General features: G+C 40.7%; 1 protein-coding gene across 1 annotated transcript in view; it reads right to left on the reverse strand.

The window, feature by feature from the left end:
• Positions 1 to 14,024: 14,024 nt before the first annotated feature.
• Positions 14,025 to 16,360, reverse strand: part of LOC108105176 (chaoptin) — a 40,629-nt gene continuing 38,293 nt past the window's right edge. Inside the window, 1 exon segment of the mRNA XM_017211628.2 lies at positions 14,025 to 15,850. Within this exon segment, the coding sequence (XP_017067117.2) occupies positions 15,668 to 15,850 (183 nt within the window). The 3' untranslated portion in view covers positions 14,025 to 15,667.

Genomic DNA, 16,360 nt, shown 5'->3' on the forward strand with positions numbered 1-16,360 from the left:
AGCATGGACCACGTCGCCCTGGTTACCTTTGGTTTCTGGGAAAGAGGGTGAAGTTGATTAAGTCTTTGGTCCAAAGGTGTTGTACTCCCTGCAAGCCAATGCTTGCTATTCAGCAACTGGAATAGCTCGCCCTCTGGAGCCAATGGACATTTGCCTACGACTAGACTGATTCTGATTTTCTGCCCTGACAGATCGAGAGAAGGAAAGAGGGCAACAAATGTGCATTTGCCAAACTCCGATTTTGTGACTATGGCAACTTTTAATTGGCAATGTACTACTAGATGTACAGGCACATTTGATAAGTCTGCCTTTTGGAAATAAATAATTCTGTCTTTGAGAAGGAAAATGAATAGAACATTTCTAAAAGCAAATTAGCTGACTTACCGAAAGAAAATGAACCATTATATTTCGGGCTTAAAATATACCAACCAAATTTGTTAAAATAAGGGAAGTGTGTATACTTTTCCCCTCCGATTGCTCAACTTTCTCATTCCGCAAATCAGGTTTGAAAACTGCGACTGCCTGATAATGCGCTCCACAGCCGACCACATCCATTTCATTGCCCTGCTCATCTCCTGAAATTTTTGGTGTCTTTAACCACTGACCAATTCGCCGGCTTGTTGACCTGTCCGCTTTTGTTTAGCCCCCCTTCTCCTCCTGAAACCACAGTCACTCCACTTGGGCCCTTACCAAGAACCGCAAAAGTTTTTAAGCCCAGTTTTGGCTGTGAAAATTATAACTGCCCGGCTGACTGCTGAACTGCCACAACGTCCTCATCGCCGACTAAGCCCCAGTACACACTCACCCGCACACACATACATATGAGCACTTGGAGGCCAAAAATTCAGAGAGACCCTCCTCATGCCCAAAAAAAGTAGGCTAATGCCACTTTCGAGTAGTTCGGCCGCAGAGTCTAGCTTGGGAAGTGTGTTGGCTGCAAGTGCACTTGTTACCAATTAAGCTAATCCGTCAGATAATTAGTAACATAACACACACATACACACGCATACACACAGAGGCTAGGAAGAAGGACCCTCCAGTTCGTACCGCTTCTCCAGCTCCTCATGCACTTCCTCTGCAGCCTCGGCACATGCAATTTATAGCCGCACGTGGTTGTTGCATGTATCACGTGACACTTGATTTCCGGCGCAGTTGGTTTGCCCTCCCCAAAATCCCCATTCCCTGCCACGCCCATTTCGCTGGCTCCTACTGCTGTTTGCTTTGCTTTTCTTTGCGACTTTTCTAATTTGGACGTTGGCACAACATGCAATGCAATGCCATCGTCAACGTCGTCGCGAAAATTTGTGGCTGCCACCTTATTAAAAGCGCCCAGCAGCTGAGGCTCAGTATCCGCCAGACAGCACACAGGGCCAAATACACTGTGATAAACGGAAATTAAATCTCTATAGTTCTCAAATAATAAGGAATAATACAAAATATTTATATATATCCACCAACGAAAAAACTTAAGTTACAAACATTTTCAGATTGTCTAAAATAATATTGCTTATTATTCTTAGAATTTTTATTAATGTAAAAACTTGTTGGTGGAAATATTCTCTTAAATCCCTTTTAGTTTAAATTTTTTTTTGTATAACTGAAACTATGGGGTTAGGAATGCTTGATAATTTGTGGACAAATCCAGAGGTTACAAATGGCTTTAAACGAGTGCTCGTAGAGCTCTGAACGCAATTTGGAACCCTTTCTCCATGTGTGTGCGATTTCCGACCCTCTTGTTACCCAGTGCTACCAATATTACCCATCCCGGCAACTTCTGTATATTCCAGGGCCACTTTTCGTCTTCGTCAACCGCTCTACTGCCTCCTGATACTGCTGCTGCTACTGCTGTTGCAGTTGCAAATTGGCTGGCAAATGTCGTTGGCTGCTTTTAGGCTGGCTTATTAAAATTTCAACGTGTTCATTTGCCTGCAAGTCAACGGCTGTGGAGGGGAGGTGCAGGTCCTTGGGATTACTCTTGCAACAACTAGTTAATGTTTGATTCGCCTGGCTGCCACACACATGGTGGTATTTCGGTAGCTATACCATATCCCCATATCCCACATCCAGCCCTATTCCTTTCAAGCTCTCAGCGCTCTGCTTGTCTCGAATTCGCAATTTGTTAGCTTGAGCAGTTTGTCGCCACATGAAAAGGAAGCGTCAAATTATGGTGGATGGAATCCCTCTTGGAGCAAGAATGAAAACTCTTGACAAGTTAAGAGCGGGAGCTGTGAAATATTTACAAAACTTTTTAATGTGTCGCAGTGGAAAATATGAAAACTTGAGGAAAGAATAACTCAAATCATATTAGTCTTTGTCTAAGACTCTAAGCCATTCAAATTTAATATGTTTTACTATATAAGGAAATTTGAAAACACAGCATAAGTATGGTTAATCTGAATTCGATTAACTGCAACTTCAATTTAATCCCTTTGAAAAGGCAAACAAATATTAAAATTCACTTATAAAATGTAGACTTCCACGTTGTTTTTCCGTCTTTATTTGTTCCGTGGAGTTGACAATACTTCGTCTGCCCTCCACCCTAATTACCTTAACTGGTTTAACTTTGCTTTATCCCAACCTCTTCTGCCCACTCAGAGAGCATTGCTCTAATTTGTTTCTAAGTGGACCCCGCTGCTTGGCCCCCATCTTCATATAATGGCTAATTAAATCGCTTGAATTACAAGCCAACAATATTAAAATATTACAATATAAACTTTTCTTCTGCGAACAGATTTTTCGGCCAACAAGAACAACAATGCAAATTAGTCGACTGTGGGGAATGAGATGAGATGGGGCATTTTCACAATTGAGAACGGGGCCCGAAAAATATTTCCAGCAGAAACTTTTCACATTAAATAAAATACAAAATGCCCATTAACAGTTCGAGTGGATAAACTCGGTTTTGCATTTCCACACATACACAGACAGAAGAATATACATATACACACTTATACAACCGGAACAGCCCCAAACAAAAATTGAATTTTCGGTTCGAGGCTCAAACTCAAAAACTCGCGCATGGAAAGAGGGGGGTTTGTTGGGTTTGAAGGGGGAGTAAATGATCGAGAGGCGTGGTGGCAAGGACGCGGGGGTAAAAGCATCGAAGGCGAATGCCACAAGAGCATTGTTGGTATTGCCGGTTATTGTTGCTTTTGTTGTTAGCTGGTTGGCATACAATAAAATACGAACGAACGACAACAAAGAAGTACAAATTAAATCCCAATTGGAGTTGACCGCAAAATGGAAAAGACCACAAAATTATAACCACAACGATGTGGGCGAAGGCAAGGAGCAGGGGCGTCCTGGGAACGTTGCCAAGGGGGCTAAGGGGGGTGGAAGCTAACATTGTTTTGGGGGGCAGGGTAATACAACCACCGCCGGCAAATCGAAGCTGTAGATAAGCAAACCCCCGTTTGGGGGTAGGGAAGTAGCAGTATCAGCAGGAGAAGCTTTCAACTTGTTTTGTTTGAGGGCGTTGTGGCCTGATGAGGTGGTGGTGGTGGGTGGTCGGTAAGGAGGCCAACAACACATAGTTACCGCGCATCGTTTCATTTGGCCAATTGATCTGGCAATCGACGTGGCTGGCATTTAGTTTTGGCCCTTTATTTCTCTACCAAACCGGGCGTCGAAATTGATATTTATATATTTAACCCAGAGCCAAACAATAAGCCGAGGCCAGGCCTCATAGGCCAACGTAGGGCAGACCGATAGCCACACAGGGCGTATGCTTAATGTGGCTAAATGACGTTGTGGATTTCATTTGATTGGGTGGTTGTGGTAGTGGAATAGCGGCATGTATAGATACGGTTGTTCTCTTGTAGGCGGCGATGCTTGAATTGAGTTGTTTGCCTATTTTTAGATTACAGCAATTCAACCGAGAAACTTTGCCGAAGGAGAGATTATTTCTACGCTGCTAGGGCGGATATTGCCTTAAGGATTGATTTCATCTGGTGAGTGTCCTCCGGGGACGGAGACTCTTTTAGATGGTCTTAGTGGTCTTTGAGAAAATCTTTTGATACAAAAATATTCATTGCGACTTAAAACAGAATCAGTAACTACATCAGTAGTGTTTTTTATGGATTTATTCCGTTATTTTTTATTAAAGAGAAACAATATGCCTGAATTGGCAATATAATATATGTAAAATAAGATTTATTGCTTTCCTAGTAACAATTACATTTGTTATTATTGAAAAGGAAACAATTAATATATAAATTTCACTTTCAACCTCGAACACCTAACCACAATTTATGCTTTTTTCAACGGGCCCTTAGGTGATAAATGAGTTTCTAAAAATAGCCATCAATCAAGACCCGGATGCATCTATGCTAATAATCTCCTCCAAAAATAGCCTTATCGAGAGCATATTTAATGCTGAGTCGGCAATTAGTATTGTGACGAGTACAGAGCCCCCCAACCACTCCTCACCCCCACAATCCGACAATCTGAAACCGACGTCGTTGCGTGTCCCACATTTATAATTAGCCAACAATAACAATGGCAGCCGGAGCAATTGCAATACAGACAAGTGCGACGCCTCGTATGGCAGCGTCAAACTTTGGCCTATAAATCGTAGCGCCAAAATTTAAATTAAAACCAAATAAATTAAACGCCTTTCATTGAAGATTAATGGCCTTGAGGCAGGGCGCGCGCTTTGTTCCCAGTCGGAAGTGGTCATGGCAGTAGGGGTTAGTGTTTGGGTGACTGAAGGGGGGCTTTTGGCGTGCAATGGGCTTACTACCCCTCTTAAGCAGCGTCTCTCTCTTTGTACGCTTGACTGCGATTTTCACGGTTGATGGATTTTCAGTTTCAGATCCTGAGCCAACGAATTTGCTCTTTAATGTCCCTCAATGCCTTTCTTCATGTCCTGCAGCTCGGAACGAAGATTGCTTTAAGATTGAGGCTGCCAACGGCAATTACCACACGTACTCAATTCAATTTTATTCTTTAGTGAATTCAAACGGTTTCTCTTGATCACGTCCTGGTAATCGGGACACCACACGAACTTCCAGCCAGAGACATTTATGGGGTTTCTGTTATAGAAGCATAGGGATATCTCTAAATTATGCTCAGCATTAGCGAATTTCGGGAAATGTCTTTGTAGTTCATATGATAGAAAGTTACTTTCCTTAGTTTTTTTGGTAAAAAATATTGAGCTTTACGATTTAACAAATGTCAACTTTTATTTACCAAAAACAAAAATATAATCAAATATAGTAGAAATTTCTTAGAAAAAATCTGTTTACTTTCATGTTTTCATAAACTATTAAAACACATTTATTTGTAATTTTAAAGTGCAGTTAGTTGTAGATCTACTGAAACCGTTGTCAAATAAAATGTATGCATTTATTTATTTAGCTTATTAATTCCAAACAGAATTTAAGATAAGGATTTTATAATGCAATTCAATGCAAAATGAGTCAATTAAAGAGTTTAAAACAGATTGCAAGCGGTGCTGGTTTACAAAATTTTATTCATTTAACAGCCTGGGGAAACATACCGACACAAATGCACTAACAAATTTTTGCAGATTTTCAACAAGAATTCCCTTGGCAATTTTGGTTTATCTGAAATGCGAACAAAACGGCCACCGAAAGGTGCAGAGCCATTCTGTATTCCCATTAAATAAAAAAATTTATTGTGTGGTGCTCTTAAAAATGTAACATTTAATATAAATTGCATTTGAATATAACATGTTAAAGTTTTGTTTGATTTCCTATGTTATTTGCCCGATGGATTTGTGTCGATTTTCCATTCTGGGTATGAGTTACGAAAAATTCAAAAGAAGAACAACCATAAGAACTCTGCTCTAGCTAATCTCTTAAGTAAACCTACTTTCTGTGGTATCAATATTCAAAGAACAATGTACTTCTTAAAAATAGATTGCCAACCCATTAAGTTTTGCATCAGAGCTGGCAGCATAATCCACCCACGCTTAAAATGGGTTGGTGAGGCCGGGTTGGGGGTTGGGAAAGTCGCTCAACTTTTCCACAGAGTTATGTGTGCGAAAAAGTACCGAAAATCTTTAGCGACTTTTGCCTCCGTGGAGCAGCTGCCGTTGCTGTTGCTTTTGCTGTTTTTGGCTGCAAGCAAATTGTCAAGTTGCGGTTGCGCCTTTGAATTATGTAGTGAGCAGGGGGGAAGGGGCGTTGGAAAATGGAAGGAGGAAGGATGAGGAGCATCTTTTAACACAACACGGAAGAGAGTTTGGGCTTTTTTGGGGTGTGCAGGCAGAGTTGCTAAATTTATATGCAGCTTAGTTGCAACCCAAAAATTCTACAAATTTTAATAATAATGAGCTGCTGTGCATGTGTGTGTGTGCGCATGGATGGTTGTGTCTGTGTGTAGACATATGCTGCTAAAATAATAAAGCACCGGCACACACACTCACACGCTGACATTGTTCGAGCTGGAAATTGGATTGCAGCAGATGTCGCCCAGGCGGAAAAAACCACCCACTTCCCACCCAGGTTCACCTCATAATAATATTATGTTGCAGCTGCCAAGGCGCAGAGCGAGATCACTGCAGCAACTGTTTGCACAGTCTGAAGGAGGACGGGGACAAGGACGTAGGACGAGGCGGATGTGGCGACGTGTGGTCGCAAATGATATTAACAATTCATTAATTAACCTCATTTCGTTAGGGTTATGATGAGGCAGGAGCAAAACCAAGCCATAGCGACAACACACAGAGATTGTCTGGACCCAACCTGGATGAGCCCAAATTCCAACTAACATCCAGGATTCCAGAAGGGCAGAGAAAGAACGAAGGTTCTCGCATATCCGTTGCAGGTGAACCTTGTCATTGTTCCGGCATTAAATTCTGGGTCCAACCAGCTTAGCCAGTCAGTCCGTGTGCATATTTAGATAGTTAGAAAAGTTGATACACCTCCTGCGTCCCGATCCTTGGCCATCTAACTTCATTTCGAGCTGGCCATAAAACTCACATGTGGTCTGCGTGCAAGCCGGCCTTTTTATTTAAGCTATTACTTGCTTTGGTAGCTTTTAAATATAAAATAAAATTTTATTTTGTATATAATAAATATTAAGAAATTATATAATGACAGATAATTATATAAGAAACATACATTTTTACCTAAACTTTACTCTTATAACATTCAATGAAGAAAATCTTAATTATCCTAAATAGTGGTGAGCTTCCAAACAAAAATGACTAAGATCTGGTTTAAGGACGTCTGGATAGAAACATCAAACGAAACCGAAATCAATGGTCTTGAAATAGAAACGAATTGAGAGGAAACCATATCAGATTTTAGCCAAAACTCTGCTGCTTTGCTATTCCAACTGCCATTCGCCCACTAAAATTATTCACCACCCGATCTGCCCTCCGTGGGTCTGGCCTGCTTCCATTCTCATCATCTTTCTGCCTAGCTGCTACTCTGACATTTTAAATAATTAATGTATAATGCATACCAGATGGCAGGGGGCAGTGGCAGGGGCAGCGAAGGGATGGCAAGCTGCCACCGAAAATGCTGCCACTGTTTAACAAAAATAAAACAGAGAGAGATGAAAAGCTGGAGCTCAACTTTTAACACGGCATCCGAGGACCGGGGACCGAGAAGCGAGGCCCCTCGACTGCGACTCGTTTCCCTAATAAATAAGAGATATTTTAATGTTTTTACGTAATTATATGGCAAAGCAATTAAATATTAAATAACCCTGCGTTAACTAGTTTTGTGGCCCACCGCCGTTGCCAAACTATGCACCAGTTGAAAACGCTGAGGAGGGGAGCGGGAAAAGTACTTAAATTGGTCGACTCGTAAAGGGGTCTAGGGTCAAGAGGTGACAAATCAATCAGCAAATCACTTGGCGTAATAAACTGAAGGCAGGTCAGCAAATCAAGCCAGACAGACGGCAATTTCCGCTTTGCAATTGGCATTCCTATGGCGGAAGGGGCTGGGGTCGAATACAGTTGGGTGTTGGTTGGGTTTGTGAGGGGTCAATGGTGAGTGACAGCTCTTGGCGGGTGAAAGGGGGAGCGTGGCATAATAAAATGTCAGATGTACGATAAAGCGAGGAGTACCAGGCTGCTTAAAAGCAGCCAGAGCACAGACACCAGGCCCACTCCTCTGACAAACTCGAACTCATACTCACTCACACACACACATTGTGGGGAGCTTTAGAGCTTCCAACTGAATGCACAGCGGGAAAAGGATGATGTAGAGGATGGCCGGATGGGAGAACTGGGCAGGGGGACGCCACTGAGAAGCATTCCGAGAACTCTCGTGAGTTTGATATTATCACTTCCTGGACATTATTTGGTGCCATAGGCCAAAAAAGACTTAAGCTCTGCCAAAGCATCTCAAAGATGCAATTTGTATGTGTCTGCATCTATAGATGAATCGGAACAGTGGTTCGCCACTACAGTTATTCAAATTTAAGATGACAGTTATAAAATATAGAATTTAAATATTTTTTGTAATATGTTTTGAGTAAGTTTAAATATTTATATTCAAGGGAATCTTCTAAGTCAACTTTTAAATAACTTATTGTCCAATTTTAATGATGCTTTTTGAAACTTCTCCTAAGGGTTCTTAACAATAAACTTGAAAACCAGTTCTTGAACACTCATGTTTTATGTTTAGCCCATATATGTTACCTTACTTCATGGAACCGTCGAGAGGCCCTCGCTCTTGTGTATTTTTGCAGCTGGCAAACTTTCTAAAGAAATTGCACTTTGACTCATGCTTATTACAATAAGCGACGTTCTCTGGTTTGTTGGCACCTGCCAAGTCAAAAGTGGATGCCACTGGAAGGACTCCACTACACTTTGCACTGCTCCACTCACTGCCTCTCCCCTGTAATCTCAATGCGTCTGTGCTCAAGTTCGAGCCTTGGTAACAAACGTAACGAACGGAAACGGATATTGCATACTTATGCCGAGTGCAAAATGGCAACCCACAGAGACGGATCGAGAGGAGGAGGAGGTCACGAGGAGGAGGAGTCAGATACTGTCCGCCTACCCATCTGCAGGTAAATATACATATAGAGTAATACACACATCGATACGATACGAAGAGCGCCAGCCACCGGCAAACTTTGTGAAAAGGACTTGTAAAATCAAAAGCCGATTAGATTCCATTTCAATGAGCAGCCAGCTGGTTGGTCATTTCACTCGGCGTGCAGTATGTACTTCAAAGGGCCGGGAAGGTTCTGTTTCTGGTACTGGTTTTGATTCTGATTCGGATTCTGACTCTCGCACCCACGCAGTCTGGCAGCCTGGGAGTGCATATGAAGTACGAGTCGGGAATTGGACTCCATATTATTGCTGTTTGGTCCACACTAAAACACGAAATCCGAACCTGAAAACGGCTTCACGAAAATATAGACGCCCGCAACGTTGCCATGGTATTGATGGCAACAGGGATTTTAAGGGGACCACATTTCTGACAATGCGGGGAAAGTGCATCGGCTTATATGCATATCTACCCGAGCACTTGATTAGTCCTCAAATTAAACTAAGCAACGGGCTTTGCCAAAAGGCTCACGGGCCTGAAAACCGAGCTGAATACTGCCATAAATTGAGTTTCAGTGATTTGTGTGGAATAACCGGGTATTGGAATGGCGGGAATGCAACTGAAGTGTCGGTATTCAGTAATTATTGAGGTGCAAAACTCTGTGATTAGCACTGAAATGGCAGTCTAGGAAACAAACGTAGTTACAAAAAAATTCTTCAAGTTGAAATGAATCTGTAAAGTATGTTTTTAGAATTGTAATCCGTGGTTTTTGTTTAATTATTTGTGTATTTCTAAAAGTTATATTTCCACTGTCTACCGTACGTATAGATCAATTGATTAAAACTATAAGCCCATTGTCACATTCAAAAGGTATTTGAAATGTTCCTTGTCTATTATTATAAATCAATCTAATAGTTGAGAAGTCCTGCTCGACTAATTGATGAGCTCTTCTCCTTTACTGTGTGAAAAACTGAATTGATTGAAACTTTGATTTGATTTCCACCTTTAAGAGTCCTTCTTTCAAGCAACTGCGGAATTTGCCACTCAGAAATCACATAATTGCTCTCTGGCCTGCTCCGAGCCACCTCTTTGGCTATTATCCCTGCCCTCGGTTCCGCCTTCGTCGACATCAACGTCATGGTCTCGATAGCCTGCCATCCATTCACTTTTCCTCTTTTATCTCTTTGTGCCGGGACTCACATGACGCCCCTCCTCAAATCATCTGCAATGCTCAGTCATGTATGCACTGCCAACTGATTTGAGCCGGAGTTAGAGGTCCCGATGGTAGAATCATCGAAGGTGGCCAAACTCCTTGGACCCCTCCACCTCCTCTATTTGGTTTAATCAGTGTAGTCGAGCGGCTAGCTAATCGTTTATGATTTAGTTTTGATTTGTTCGCCGAAATAACCATAAATCGGATGAAGCACCAGGACAGCAGATACTCCCAGTTATAATCCTCCAGTCCAGATTTCTATATATGGTCGTATGTAGATATAGTGGGAATGCTGCCACCACATGGGAAGCCCAGTGAAACCGCTGCTCTGTGTGTTTTCGACTATAAAATTAAATTGCGATGTGGTGGAAAAGTTAGAGCAATGCCCAGTGCAACAAACACAACAGCAACAACAAACTGTTCCTTACTGCCCCACATTTGGTCAACACACACTCACTCAGCGGCGTACAGATAGGGGTTAGAAATGGGGTTTGGGGGTTGAAAAAAAAAAGTGCAGCAGTGAACAATTGTTCAGTGCATATCATTTGGTTAAAAGGATTCGTTTTACTCTTCCGTGTGGTCCGGACTCCAGTTACCGCCCCAAACAGTTGGAGTGTATGTACGTTTGTGTGTGTGTGTGTGTGTGCTAGTGTGTACAAATCAACTAATCTGCTCCCCACGGCAAAGTTACGAGAAGACCGACAATTATATCCGCTCTCTGCTCACAATTTTTGCATGTCGTAAAGTTTCTAGTGGTGCACAGCTCCAATTCACTCTGCTCCCTTATAGCCCCTACCTTCCCCTTGTTTCCCTACCATATATATGTAGTTTGTATGTATATCTGTCTGTAGTTTGGCCCTAACCGACTCTCGAAACGGAACTGAAATAGCAACTAACACACGTTAGCTGAATTTTTTGAATGCCCTTTCCCGGTTTTATTTTCCGTTTGGGGAAAAGGCCAGGGTATTCGTTGTGACGCAGAAAACAAATGGATTGATGTCCCCTGAGTGACAAGAAAGAAATGCAGTAGAAGTTCTACGACTCGCAATCTCTTTAAGCCATCGCATATTTGGGGAGAATGTATGGAAAAGAGCCCTTTGGAAAGATCCTTGAAGTGCTTAAGTTCAATGAACTTATTGGTTATATTAAGAACAAAATTTAAGAAATGTATTCAATAAATAACTTTCTGTGATCCTTTGAGTTAAGTTAATACATTTTCTTTCAGATATTTAAACCATTTTTGTTCTTCCGAAGAGCATTTAAATTTCGCCAGTTGCATTTAATTTTGAGCATTTGCAATGCTGTTGCATACTTTCAGGAGCATTGAGCTGCACAGCACGTGGATGTGTATCTTCGCCAGTGCACTGGAGTGTCTGTCTGTGTGTCTGCATCCGTGTCTGTGTATCCTTGCTGGCAGGACTGTTGTGCCGAGTGTGAATCTGCCCTGGCATTACTGTTTGTATTGCAAAAGTTGTTGTAACTTCGTTAAAATAAGCACTCTGTTAGTTTGCCCGCTGGCGCGACGGGAAGCGTCCCCTTTTTCCTTTTCCCAGTCCGTTCTCCACAACACCTCTTTTCCTGAAATTGGTGGATAGAACTTGTCTATGTATGTATTAGTGCGAGTGTGTGTGTGTGTGTTTGGAAGGAGGGGCAATGCAGCAGATTTGTCGGCGGTTTTTGCCATTACTGCTATGCCGGCTAGTCCTGCTAGCCACTCTGGCCCCGTAGTCTTTTCGCCTCTCACGATTCCCTGATAGTTGGCATATCTGCATTAGTAATGGTGAGTGGCGGCGAGTGCCAGGCAAATTGGGTGGATTTGGATTTACCTGCTCGTCGCCGGCTTTGACAGCCAAGTGTGCTCCGCTCAGCAGCAATCCAAACCTTACCCTTTTGGTTCCCCTCTGCAGATAAAACCCCCTTCGACATCACATTTTACCCCAATGTGTGGCAACATGCCTGCGAGGTAAACTTAACGTTTAGTTTTTCGGGCGTCTGCTCCTTGGTGGCTATTAAATTGCTGCAACTCCTAATGGCGCCCCCCAAGCAGCTTACTTCCTTTCACTTTCGCCTGAGATGTGGCTGAAACCATATCGATACTTGTTAGCTGAGGTGCAGGTAAAAACAGTAAGTAGCAGTATGTTCTACGAACTGCAGTATGTGCAAGAACACTGAGGTCAAATATGCGAGGAGCTAAAGTCAATTTAGAAAACTGGTTATGTTCATAAATTTATCAGTATTGAAATAACTTTCCCATTAAAGTCTAAAATAAGCAAATAAAAATCATTAATAATAGTTGTTGTTCATAAATTCAATAGATTATTTTAACTAACTTTTGGTAAAACATTTTCATCAGTGCAGCAATTTTTAATAGCAGGTGCAGTTTGTGCTGCAACTGCAGTGCAATCCCCACCGACAACTTGTACTTAGTGCCGCTTCCTTCCGCCCAACACAAAAAATGGCAAGGGGAAAACTGCAAAAGGCGACCGGAGGAAAGCCAAGAGGTGGAGGAGGGCATGAGGGAAAGAGGAGAATTTTGTATACCATGGCAAACGGGCAAACAGCTCGTCGGCAGGACTGTCTGAAATGCAATTAAGTCGCATCGACATGCAATCTCCGGCATGGGGAGACCGGGCCGCATAAAGGACTTCGCAGGAACAACAAGTACAACCACACGGACCCACCATTCGCGGCCAAAAAGGAAACGGGCGATGGGAAAAGCCTTAAAAGCGCTGAAAGGTTTCAGTTATCCCCTAAAAAAAAACACACGCACTCGAACAAGAAGGAACACCACACACGAGCTGAAAAGGGAATCCGGCTTGACGAGCCTGAAAATACCCTCAAAGGAGCATCAGTGGTCGGGATTATTGATAGGGCAGATTCTCGGACGGTGTTAATATGCACCTTGAGCTATGGGAGGAGCTATTTACATATGTGATTGATTTTATGGATGTAAAAAGTTGAACAATTTATCTCTTTTCTCTGTGAAAAATAACATAAGAGCTATACATAATAGAAGAAAATGTAGAACTATCTTTAATAACATTTTAATTGCCAAAACCTAGTCTGAGATCCTGTAAATAACATCAAGTTTGTTGAAAACTTACATAAGTATGTTTACCTTCTGGTTTTTAAGACTTTGTTACCATCCTTAAACATAAGAAGAATGAATTGAGATTAAAGAGTATACATAAATTGGATCACATCCCGTTCACAAAGTCATTCCATCGGGGGTGGCAAACAAGATCTCGTTGCAATGGAATGCACTCATTGAAACACTTTTGAGCGCCGATAATCCAATTATGGCCTGACCAGGGGTTCTTCCTCCGAACCTCCGCCTTCCTCCTGTTGGTCCTTGTAAATTTGCTCCTCGTTTCCTCGCTTCACGTGCTGGTTTTTATGGGAGACAGTAGGGTAAAGTGCTACAAGTTGGAGGGCGAGAGTCGTGCCACCTGGGGCAACCGCGTCTCCCGCACATAATTTGCCGCAACTTATTTTGCCCCGAGTCAAGTTTCACACTAAAATGTGTAAAAGGGTCAACAGCTGCAGGGCAGTCGTATCCGGAGTTGTAGTTGGAGTTGGAGCTGCCGATGGAGAAAGCAGAGCACTAGTCCTTATTGGGGGCTAATCTCTGGGGTCTCCGGCTGATAGGGGTTTCAACAGAGAATATTAAAAACATTGCCAGAGGTGAACTTTTCAATGACCAAATCGAAAACTAAAACGGAAACAGAAACTGGAAACCAATTCCCATCATCGTCAAACACAAAGGGTTAATATTTCTAGCATTTTTATATTTATTTCATATTCAATTTTCTGTATCGATATTCATTTTCATTTTCAGTTTTTTATTCACTACTTTAACTTCTTCTTTTTTATTTAAATTTCGTATTTTTTAGCCGCTGTGTATTAAATGAAAAAATAATTGGAAATAAACGCTGGCTTGAATAAACATAATGAACATTCCAGTCCGTTTGCTATATATGTACAATATTATTTGATATAAATTCCATTTGGGGTTTTATTTTCGATTTCGGTAGTGGGACTTTGGGTAGAATACCAAAATAATGGTTAGGTGAAAAAAAGATTGCAATACCAGCAGCTTTTTCAGAATGTTTGCTTTGCCATAATTCATTTGTTCACTTTGTCTCATTCAATAGTTTATTTATCAATATCATTATTATTATTATTTTACTTGTGCATTTTGCATCATCGTCGTGTAAACAACTACAATTAGTATCACGATTGTCATGGTTGTAATCCAAATAAAATGAAAAGGTTGAAATAAAAAAATCACTGAAATGGTGAGTAATGAACGAAAAAAAAACAAAGATACGTTTTTATTTTGTAATTTATTCCTCTCAGTTAAATTGCTTGGAGTTGTGTGTATGTTTGTATGTGACACGATTATGCTTTTCATTATTTTACCATTATTATTATTTTCCTTTTTTTTTTGCCAAACTGATATGTACTTATATATGTCTGCGTGTGTGTTGTTAAAATTTGACTGCCCGCAATTTTTTGCAAACCACTTTCTAGTTTTGCTGTTAGTTGTGCAATGTCCGCTACTCTTGTTTAAAAAACAATTAATAATTGCTATCCAATAATTGTTCATATTATTAGTAAATACCATTTTATATATATATATATTTCTCGGTTTATCTAAGTGTGTATTTAAATTTATATTTATATTTAATGTACTTATTGGCCTTGTCTAAGTTTTAAATTATAGGCAAATAAAACTAGACTTCATATTATTAGTTTGGTTTGCAAAATTGTTTTTAAAAATAGTTATGTAACTATTATTAACAACTTATGGTCCTAGGTTGATCTATGGAGATGCAAAACTGTTTATTAACTAGGCTCTAAGTGTGTGAGTGTGTGTTAGGAATCATCATATGTTCGCTGGTGTGTGTATATGAATCTGTGTACGTAATCAATTGCATTAATTACCTTAAATCTTGGCCAAGACACAAAGTCATGCATTGGGCGACAGGAGGAGGAATCAGGGTAGTATTCGTATAAAGAAGTTTCGGTTTTAGAGAACTTTTTGCTGGAAGTTAATGAGCGGAAGAAATTACTTTTGTTGATGAGCTCAATGAAAATCATAGTCAGTAGTTTGGAAGAAACTTATACTCGTATGTATGTCGGAGTAAAAAATCAGCCCAGCACATGACTTGTTTCTACTACTTATAAATGTACTTTGTTCGTATGTATATAAAACTTATCAATTACGAGTGGACATAAACCGATTTGCTTGTCTTTAAATTATCTGTATCTTTATTGTTACGGGGCTGCCTCTCACAATTAGCTAAATCCCAAAAATTCGTAGCTACCGATTAGTTTATATATATTTATATATGTACATATCATACAGTTGAATATCTTCAGCAGTTTGCCACAGAAGCGGAGTCAGTTAGGAAGGCCACCTCCTCCGGTCCGATGTAGTTAAAACTTACTTTGCCGGCAACTAAAGCCAACATCAGAGAGTCATGGTGGTCATCACAATGGGTGTCAACAGGGCCATCGCGAAGGATAACAGGAATATTCGCTGGCCAGAACTGCTCAACGCACTCGCCTGGCAGAGCAGATCCTCTGGAAAGATCTCCAAGATGGGCAGGTGCCGACCTGATGTCGGATCGTGGCAGGTGTTGGCACGGGCTCGCTGAGGAAATTCGAAATGAATCTCATTACCAATTGATAACATGATTTTTAATTAAATTCACTTCGATTGTCCGAAGTTTGGACATCATTGCAAAGTTTAATTGTTTTATTTAGCATGAAAATAAATGTGTGTAATCTGTAAGTGTTTGGTTAATAATTGACCAATCATAGGAAACAATGGTAGCTCTTTACTCATTGTATTGTATTATTGTATTAAATAATTTCAAAAGCAAGAACAAACAGTGAAAAGCTAACAAAAAGAGTAATTATTGTTTACATAAAAAAATATTTAATCTGGAAAGGTAATTAAGGAATTAATCTTAAATTCAGAATAAATATTTTTTTTTTTTTGTAATATCTGAATGTAAGGTTTGATAGGCCATTTATTAGTATTACTTTTTTCTTTGCAAAAATATCTTTAAAAAATAGGATAATAACATATAAAAGCTTACGCGCATATCGGCAATCGATAGGGGTAACTTTTGGTCAAAAATCAAGATTTACAGAAGGT

Source organism: Drosophila eugracilis, unplaced genomic scaffold (assembly GCF_018153835.1).
Source record: "Drosophila eugracilis isolate 14026-0451.02 unplaced genomic scaffold, ASM1815383v1 contig_423, whole genome shotgun sequence".
NCBI lineage: Eukaryota > Metazoa > Arthropoda > Insecta > Diptera > Drosophilidae > Drosophila > Drosophila eugracilis.